Raw genomic sequence first — 10763 nt, 5'->3', positions numbered from 1 at the left:
TGTTTGAAAATCTCATATCTTCGCAACTCTAAATTTACAAATATAAAAGATCCAATACCTACAAGTGTACTGTGTACACTAATGTAGAGTTAACCGTGAGTGGGGCTTGAGGCAAAGACCGAAGGTGAGTCTCGTATGGGATTTTTCTTTGGGAGGGTGGAGGTTGACGAACTCAAAATTCAAATTTATCTCAGTTACACATATATGTTGTATACAAGTGGCACTGTTTGTACAAGTTGCAACTTGTATAACCAGATAGTACAAGTTGTCTTTTATTAATCTTAAATTGCATTATTACATTATATTTGTCATCTTAATTACGATTTATAATATAATTTCCTTTTGATCTATCAAAATGTTACCATTGATTTATCGATCGTCCATGTAATTTTCAATTTATTTCATTATCCTCATCTGAAGTACTTTAAATACATCATTTAAAATTATTCATCTCATTTTTTGGGTGCAACTTGTGCAAAATCGCAATGTGTACCCAACATATACATGCATATGTTCCATTTAAAGTAATTTATGCAAAAGAACTAGTTAATGTGCGTAATAACTGAACTAGACCGTTAATATGCATAATAGCTCTGAAAAAGGTAGTTAATGTGCAAAATCATTAAAATCATAAATTTTACATTATCTTCCGAGACCATTTCCAAATTAATGCTCGCCTCATGGGTTATATATGTAGAAGAAATGTTACCAATGATTTTTGTTTTATCACAAAATTTGACACCTTTGTAGAAAAATATTGTAATTTGATATTTTTGAGATAGTATTTAGCTAATTTTTGGGATGACTTTTCTTTGTCAAAAAATTTGTCAACATTATTTGTTTTTTTTTCATTTATTATTATATGTCAGAATCCACCTACACTCCCTCAGTTACGGCCCTGGACTCTTTTATTAACAATAAAATAAGTAACCCCAATGCATTTTTCCTTAAAACCAGCACGTATGGTTGTATGACAAAAGTATCCAGCTGATATTCTATCAGAAATTGACCTACATATAAATATCACCTTTAGATATTTAATATTTTCTCTCCCCTTACCCAAGAGTCACACGGTTTTTTATTCACAATATTTGGGGACTAGAGTAAGGACTTTCAACGCCCCCTCCAAAAAGCACCAAACACTGGGCTCTGACCAGCAATATCCTACCGTAACAAATGGACCCAATTACTGATTTTATACTTTTAAATTGATAAATAGTTTTTCATTTAAAAAAAAGATATTTAATATAAGCTTAATCATAGTGTAACATTGTACATTTTAAAATCCGACCACAAGGTATAAATTTGTTGTTTAACTTTGGCAGCTGAAGCAAATATAAGTAGTCCTATCTTTAAATTATCAACATGACATTTGGGTCCTTTTGTTGTAATAGGTGTCATCGATACCTAGATCTAAAAGTCAAGAGTCACACATTTATTCTTTGACCCTACCCATATCAAGTAGATGCCTACCCATAATTAGGTGCTTTTATTGTTTTCTTCGTGGATTTCATTATATTTATTGCAGTGTCCTTGAATGAACGTTTGTTTTTTTATTCGTTGAATTCCAAGGATTCATTCACCGTACATATTATGAACTACTTAGTTACAACCACTGATAATGACTGCAAATTCTTTAAATGAGGCATAGCATTTTGAGAGCTCAGGGTTATGATATGACGTTTTATATAGGCACATCTAAGTATAGAAATAGTCGAAAATGTAAAAAAATTCTTGACATATATCGTTGTTTTGCATCAAATCCATATTTGCTCAGTCAACAAAGTAATACCTGAACAACAAGATTAATGTGAAAAAAAACCATTCATTAATTTTTTGTTAAAAATCAAAATAAAGTTCCTTTTGAAGCAGTTTTTTTATGGATTTTATTGAAGAAAACCATCGTTATAATATATACGTCTAACACACAAAGATCCAAGGTTGTTATCATAGGTTTTGGTAGAGGAGAAGAGCGTTTCTACACATTTAATATTTGTATGGTATGTGGTATAGCCTACATAGGTAATATAAGTACTAATAACAACCCTCCATTAACCAGCGGCTCAAGGCGCGCGAAAAAGTGTCCAAGCCAAGAAGCAACAAAACCTTTTATATATGTATTTAATTCATCTTTCCTGGAGGAAAAAATAATAAGAAAAACAAGAAAAAAATTCCGTGAAGGTAGGGAGGTAGGTTCAATGATTTAGTTTTCTACTTGGTGATCTCCAGTGCAGTACCAAGAAATTCATTGCTCATTATATCAACAAAAAAACAAGCACATCCAGTGGGTAAATTCATCGTTAATAATAGCACATAGATATTTCAAGTTTATTTTCCATAATAACTCAACTCCTCTCTCAATCCCAGTCCCTTATCCTCCTCTGAGTTACGTCCAAAAGTATTTATCTATACAAACACACTTATAGGTAGTATCTACTAACGCAGGGGTCTAGAAGAAGTAGGTATGAATATACATACATAATAGACATTCCAATTTGCCAAAAATTTTCAAAAATAAAACTTTCACTTAAAATATATTCAAGAAAAATAATTGTAAATCCGAGTCACATGCTCTTTTTTGATCAAAATAAAAACAGAAATAAAATTGGAAGTAACTTAATTGTAATTGAGTGTGTCTATAAGTGGTAGATATTTATGTACGCTGCATAGGTATATACTACATTTATAGGTTAACACCCCCAATAAATTAGACCTCTACATAACAACACACAAACCCTTTTTTTATTGCCCAAAACAACTTTTTGTTTTGAGCTATGACTCCACACACAGGGAGATTAAAGAGGAGGGATTGAGCAAAAAAAGAAAAAAACTACAAAATAAAAAACGGTTCCCCATTAGCCAGTCTAACAATCATTAAATAGATATACAATTCAACTTTAAAAATGTCTTTATTTCTCCCCCAGGAGCCATGATGATGAAATGCATAGTCGTATTGGCCTGTATCGGAGTATCAATGGGTTTACCATCCTCACAACGAACTGCTCGGGATGGATTTAGGGAGGACGCAGCTCCTAGTGTTTACATCCACAGTGGATATGCCAATGTAAGTTCAAGGAATTGTAAAATATTTCATTCAATGTACGTATGTAGAAATAACATTGCTGTTAACCCAAGTGAATCCTTGTGAATAGGAAAAAATTAAAAAAAAAAAAAAATTATACAGACCAGCATTCATGTGTACATATTTGAAGGAGGTTTTAATATTTAATTATGTCATGAGAACTGACCTTTCGAACACAAAGAGATGAGATTCCCTTCATTTTACACTATAAATTTTGCTCCGTTAAATGATAATCCTTTTGACCCGTTTATGGGTTTATCCCACACAACTGCTGATTCTTTCTTTATACATGCGTATTTTCAGATCCGTCGTCAAGGGCGTATGCAAGACACTGGGAGTTATAGATCACAACGACAATATTTCAAAAAAGGTCGCACTATGGACGGAGGGGCCGTGGTAAATGAAATTGAAAAGTTGGATCTCGCTCCAGTATTTATGGGATTCAGTGAGGAATCAGCTGCAAAGGAACACAAGGTAGTAAAACCCGAGCTTAAGGAGACTATCGATGCTGCCTCAAAGTTAGCCATTGAGAAAATGGAAAAGGATATCCTCAACGCCATTAATCCCTCTCCCAGTGATGTAGAAGAAACCTCATCCAGCGTCAGTACCACACAAACCCTTCCTCCACAGACAAGTACAACAGAAACAGCCACGACCACTGTGCCCACTACTACAACCCCTGTATCCACTACTACAACCGCCTCTACTACAACAACAACGGAAGCTCCATCTACTGAAGGAATTCAAGAGACGACAATTGTTTTAGAAGAAAAGACAACAACCACCGTCTCTACAACAACCACTGTCTCCACAACAACCACCGTCTCCACAACAACCACTGCCTCCACAACAACCACTGTCTCAACAGCAACAACAACTGAAGCAACGACAACAACAGGTACTATTACCACAACAACAACAACAGATGAAGCTCCAATCCCTGAGGCTGAAGCAGCATCTGAAGAGGAGCCCATTCACTCTACCTACCCCCCAACTGCCGAAGAAATTGAGCCAACAGTGGAAGGTGAGGACTCTGATTATAGCACACCAGAGTCGTCTGCTCCTAGCAGCACAGTAAAGCAACAGCCCTCAGAAGAAATTGATTTGGGATCCGTGGAAGAGGTTATATCCTAAAAATATTCTTAAAAATAATATCCAGGATTCATCTTAAATAAAATATAAGAGACATTGTCAAAAGCGTTTGAGGATTGTGGCTTCATTATCGTTCAAACACGCATAAATTTGGTTCTAGGTTTTAATAATAATGATAATAAGTTGTTTAGATGGAAGAATAACGAACAAAAAAAAAGTATGATATGTCGTGCTTATTACTCACTCTCTCTCTCTCTCAATAGGCTTATTTCTTTTGTTCTGCCTTTTACAGTAAGGGATGTCATCATTTTTTTCCATCAAACATTTTTGTATACACTGTGTGTAAATTATTGATTCTAAATATATTTTAATCAATGAACTGTTAATTGATTTGAAGACAAGGTGAATTTTATCAGTAGGAGTACATACATAGTATGTGTGGGGGCTTATTCATATATGTACAGTAATATACTCATAACTCATACCATACAGGTATACATACATAAAGCTGACCGGATCTTTAATTCATAATTCCCTTCCTTTAAACAGCCTTCAATTCGCGAATTTCTCTATCTTTTATTCAGTTATATACTTTAATATGTATATCAATACAATAAATTCATTATTCATGCCGAATTGACTTGTAAAAAAAAGCAGCACCGCTTATAAGTTTTAGTCTACTCTACTCCAGAGCATCCTTACCATACATCATTGTACAATATAATTGTACATTTTAGGTGTATTCCGATCCGAACTGAGTAAATAAGCAAATTAACAAAACATTCAAAACCACATGATGGGGCAAATGTTCTGAGTCTTGTAATCAAACAACCTAGTTAATAGTTCTTTTATCTTGGAAGGGCTCGAGTAAACTAACAACGGTATTACCTCACTCCCAAATTACTATAAATTGTATTTTATCGTCACACCTCAATTTTTCTACTTAGGAATAGGTTTTGCTGTTTTATAAAAACTTACTAAGTACTTTGTTGTCTTATTTCATGTTTCTGAGGATTGATTGATCAAATTTGTATCCACACTTAATGAAGCTGTGAATAATTCCCAAGAATTATAATTCCATGGTTGAAAATAATTGATAAACTACTGCCAATTGATTTTGGGACTTTTTCCTTGTTTCTTTTTGAAAGGAAAGGTTACAGATACAAAGTCGGTAACAAAACATTCAAAGCCGGTAGATGGCACAGAGATCCAGAGTCAAACAACTAAGTAAACGACGCTCATACTCTCATAGTCGTGACTGATAATTACATTCCTACAAAATTCATTATCTGTCTTTTCATTCCAAGTAAATTTATTCCCTGCAAAATTTATCTCCAGAAATTTCATTCCTATTTTGAAGCGGGATATTTCGCGACATCATACGGGTTATGCTTCTAAACTAGTCAGTAATTTTTGTGTATTACTCAAGAGGGAGAGTTTGGCAGTCGGCAGTGGAGATGACTAGTGATGTATGGGAGACGAATATGAATGATTTATGGTGTTTAGGATTAATTAGAATACATCTATAATAGGGAGTAGCTATGGAATCTGCTGATATTATTGTTACGTATAACTAAATCCTCTTCTCCTGCTATCGACTATCTTTCACATCAAGCATAATCCCTTTTTCTTTCATAAAAAACCAAATCTACGTAAACAATAACCAAGTTCTTTGAGTCCCTCCCTGTACAGCGTTAGACAAAACTACCAACAATACTCATATCCTAAGTAATGGCTAATGGGACATACTAAGACTTAAATCATAGCTACAAGATGCTTCAGAGATCCTAGAAAAAAGCGAATTGAGCAGCATTCATATCCTATTATTAATTAATAATATAAAAATATGTTCTATTCATTTGTCCGCCTCCCAGATCAAATATTTCCCATAGACAAATATAAAAAACATTGTCTAGATAGAATCCAATTCGTAGTTGATATGATATTACTCTACCAGTAATCTCTTTTCTAACATTCTATAATATGTAGAACAGAGTGAAGGAAATGGGAATTATTCGTGATGATATCATTGTATGGGAGGGCAGGAAGTTCTAATTGATTCAAGACATCCCAAACACACCTCCTCCATGCTAGATAAGATATAATGAAAGGAACAAAATAAAATGAAATTCAAAATAATTATAATAGGTATGGCGATATTCTACTAACATTTATATACAAAAAACCAGTTTACTCTTCTTCACGAAGATGACGATGATAATACCTAGAATGACGGCATTATCATTCTCAGGCTCCTAACTTTCTCTCTCATTCACTCATTTCCCTATTTTATATAAATGAGTATATAAGTGCCATGATGGCAAGGACAATAATTATTTATTATAATTATGTCATCTAAATATTAATAGTAGAGACTAGGAACCTCAGTCCTAAATAAGGACCGACTTAATATTCTAAAAATGACAAATTAACTTTTTAATTTGGTTAATAAAATATTGTTTTTTAATATTGCATTTCAAAAAAATACAATATCAATTTATTTCATCAGAGAGAGACAATCATATAATATTACAGGCAATATTAAATATGATGTTCATAAGTATTTGCTTGGTATTACACATTTTTTTGAAAAATAAACGGCTTAAAGAATTGATAAATGCCCAAATTATTCACATATGCATTGTACATGTATCTGGAATAAAAATGTGTTTGGGTGTATAAAACCCCAGAAAAGAACTTACGTTAACTTTGAAGGAAAAATAACATGTACTAAAAATTAAAAATAAATCTTACTGTTGTGTTGGCATTTGTTCAGATGTATCCATTGGTGTTGGCTGCACCTGCTGATCCTGTTGCATTCCATCATATCCAATTTGATTCTGACCTATAAAGATATTTTTAAAAAAACCAAATGATTATCTCTTTTTAAATAAATATATTACATATTTTTTGCCCAAACCATTACAAATCTCTAGGGCTCTCTGTTTCTGCTTATCTTCTAACAATATATATATATTTTGGTCCCATGTGTGAACTTAAGTCATCCTTATTATTCAAAGAACGGTTTTTGAAATATTAAAAATGGTTAATGTATTTTGATTTACTTTGTGAAAGCTTTTTTTCCCTTATTAATAATAATTATTGGCAGTACAGTCAAATCTGGTCTACAATCACCTGGTTTTAGAGTGTAGGAATTTTATGACATAAAAAAGTGTGTAGGTGTGCCTCTGCAATCTCTGGCCAGCGGTTACCCAAATTATTACTGCTAAACTAAAGGTAGATACTAGGGATGTTGGGGTTGGAAATTCTAGACCAGTCTGAGATCAAAAGAATTTTATTTGGACTGAACTGATTCGGTTCTTAAAATAACTTCGGTGTGGATTACTCAAACAAAAAAATCTGCCTCTTATACATAGACGAATTGTTAATGACGTCATTTATATTTCTAAATTTTGACAATAAATATAATAAAGTGATCAGTGGTCCTCTTTTCCCAGAACATGAACTCTTTTTTACATTCTGTCCAGATAGTACAGGGACTTTTTTAAACCATTCGTAATATATCCGAATTCCTTAAATTTTCATTCCACTTAAAATAAAACTCAAATAAAAAAAAGGAAAGATTCATATTCTTTGAAAAAACATAATCAAAAATTATTAATATTTTAAGTATTTTTAAATTATATACATCACTTCTAAAACTCTAAAGCCGTCAGTGATAGGCTTATGTGTCCTTTTTATTTTTTTATACAACAAAACTTCGTAATCCCGCACTACAATGACGTCATATAAAGTCTAAAATGTTTCATATTATGTGTACAACTCCTATAAATGGGATGGGGAGAAAATGGATCCATACCTAGAATGAGGCCGAATCAAAAATCAGTCTTTAGATTGAGACCGAAAAAATCACTTTACTATTTGAAAACGATTAAATCTCGGTCCTCCGTCTAAGACCGTGGTTTGATCGAAATATCGATCCAAAGGAAAAAACACTCAAGACTAAACTAGAGGAGGGGGGATATCCAATTTTTAACCCTGGTAGAAGTGAATAAGTAACAACTTGGAGAAGCAAACTGTACAAGTTCCAACCAAAAAACGAGATGCCTAATTTTAAATGTATTTATTTATTGAATATTATAAATATGATCGAAATATTGCAGGTATTTTTTTTCTTTCTATTTTTATAAAAATGACTAAAATATAAGTATTCTGTGGCACACTATAACTTATTCAAATGCCCACCGTTATATGGCTCATAAATATATAATAAACATGTAATTTGCATAGATCAAAATGAAAGGAAAGTATGAATTAATAGTTGGTAATTCCGAATGATCCATGTTGTAATTAAGTAATGCATTTGAAGACCAAGAAATTGCAATTTTTTTATACAAGTTGCAACTTGTACACAGCAGATACATCTTTGTTGGGCCGTTTGAATGTGTTGTCGTTCTAAGAGTTGGCCAATGAGGTTCTATACTAAATGAATTATATGTATAAATAGTATAACGAATGTTTTTAAATACATGACGTTCAAGATATTAGAAATTTATTTGTTTAATGTAACTTTCTTAAAAAATATATTGCTAAAAATAAGTATTTATTATTTCCTATGTTTTTACTTAAGAGCCTAATCAATTTATTAATAAATATATAAACTTACAAGGAGAGGAAGAGGATTATTATTATAACTATTTGTACGTAAAAGAAATTTTGGAAACTTAGTATTCATTAAAAGCTAAAATACTACATAAATAGACAGAATATAAACTATTTAGCAGTGATGGGACGATTAATTGGAATCTGGAATTCGGTGTTTAATCTGGATTCGAGATCGGCATTGCCTAAATAATACTTATTTGCAATAACAATTCTTATTAATTACTGTTATTGACCTATTCATTACTTTTCTAACTTATGAAAATTTAAGCAATTATTGCATTTTAATAGTAAATTTACTATTTTTAAATTTAATTTTTCCGATTTTTTTTCCAAAAAATTTTATTTTCTGTAAATAACTAAGTATTTTTGAAATTTTTGACATTTTTTCCCAAAAAATTTAGTTTTCTGTAAATATTTACTTGTGGATTTTGAAAAAAAAATTAATATCAATTTGTATATTTAAATTTTTTTTCCAAAAATTTACTATTTGAAAAATTTAATTTTTTTTTTTATTTTAGAATTTTTTTTTTTTTTAATTTCAGAAATTAAATTTTAATTTTTTTTCAAAAAAATAATCTCTAATCTCAAAAGAGGCCCTCATCGCCTTACCCCCCCCAAAAAAAAAAAAAAAAAAAAAATGTATCCATATATAATAATCCTTTGGACGCCCTTGATAGCTAAAACTATTATGTAAAATATTTAAGAATCGGAATGGGTGTTGGAATTTTTTTTAAATCGTCCCATCACGATTATTTATTAGAGTTGAGAATTGGTATGGGACCGATTTTTTCCCAATTTTTCTTGATTTATAGCTTGCTCTGAATCAACTTTTATTCTTCGTAAATAAAGAAATAAAAAACAGGTTCATTTTTCAGCTCACGCGTTTTTTTGTTTTGTATTTGGAGTTAGCAAATTAAAGAGGGAATAATTCTCTTTACCTAAGATGCTATTATAATTATTTCGTTCCTGAGTAGGGAGTGTATTTTTCTAGTTATTGAATTATATTCCAAACCGGATTGAACATTCGTGTGGGTTCATAAAAGGCGTAGAGAACCCCTGAGGATTTGTTGCTGAGTTATAATTGTAAGTAGTGTTATTGTCCACAAGATTTTATATATATATATTATTTTTTTCCAGGGGGGAGGGGGCTTGTCTTTTGTAATTTTTTTGAAAATAAGTTCAAAATTCCATACACACATGTAATAAAATTTTGAGAAAAAAAATTCAAAAAATTACAGTTTTTGGAAATGTTTCAAAAATCTATTGCCACTTACAGAAAGTTCAATTTTTTGGGAAAAAAATTCAAAAATACATATTTATTGACAAAAATTAAATTTTTTGGGTAAAAATTTCAGAAGATATTTTTTTTGCTCTGTTGCATAATTTGCCCGAATCATAAAAAAATCTTGTAAAAGGCAAAAATCCTTAACTTGGGGTCGTGTAAAAAAGAAGACAAATCAGCCTGGTAACCCTGACAATTTGAGGAATGCCTTTGAGAAGATCAGCAACAATCAGCTGCGACAAGAGAGGAAGGAGAAAAAGATATAAACAAGGACATTGTCGATCCCCAATTCTACTCTGAGTCCAACAACGACTTACAATTATAACTCCAGAAGAAATCCTTAGTCTTACACTCTGTCTTTTATGAAACAAACAATGTTTATTCAGGTTTTGAATATAATTTGAATCTATTTAGGAAAGGATGTTCACTACTCAGGAATAAATAAAAATGACAACTGCTAAGGAAAGGAAAATTCATTCTTCTGATATCCAATTTCCCCCAAAAAAAAAAAAAGAAAAAAACGGACCAGCTAAAAACTTAAAAAGATTTACATCACTTATTATTAACTTCAAATGAAATTTGGGGGCTTGTACTAGACTCGGTGAAAACATTCAAGGACTTGGATTAGTGAGCAAATACTTTAACCTGCAATATATAGATAGACATTATCTACCTTTCTCG

At 31.6% G+C, this 10763-nt stretch overlaps 1 protein-coding gene across 1 annotated transcript; it reads left to right on the top strand.

Moving 5' to 3' along the window:
* Positions 1-2191: 2191 nt before the first annotated feature.
* LOC121119870 (uncharacterized) lies at positions 2192-4560 on the top strand. The gene is made up of 4 exons (XM_040714683.2): positions 2192-2288; positions 2368-2385; positions 2925-3064; positions 3386-4560. The coding sequence occupies exons 3-4, from the start codon at positions 2930-2932 to the stop codon at positions 4214-4216; spliced, it is 966 nt and encodes a 321-aa protein (XP_040570617.1). The 5' UTR covers positions 2192-2288; positions 2368-2385; positions 2925-2929; the 3' UTR covers positions 4217-4560.
* Positions 4561-10763: the final 6203 nt, after the last annotated feature.

The sequence above is a fragment of the Lepeophtheirus salmonis genome, chromosome 6, assembly GCF_016086655.4.
Source record: "Lepeophtheirus salmonis chromosome 6, UVic_Lsal_1.4, whole genome shotgun sequence".
Classification (NCBI taxonomy): domain Eukaryota; kingdom Metazoa; phylum Arthropoda; class Copepoda; order Siphonostomatoida; family Caligidae; genus Lepeophtheirus; species Lepeophtheirus salmonis.
This window is presented reverse-complemented; position numbering and strand designations above follow the sequence as displayed.

What these genes read in the sequence shown, in the direction of transcription:
- LOC121119870 (XM_040714683.2), top strand. Translation starts at nt 2,930, where the DNA reads ATGATGATGAAATGCATAGTCGTATTGGCCTGTATCGGAGTATCAATG. An exon ending in TCCACAGTGGATATGCCAAT is followed by an intron (nt 3,065 to 3,385) that starts GTAAGTTCAAGG and finishes GCGTATTTTCAG; the next exon opens with ATCCGTCGTCAAGGGCGTAT.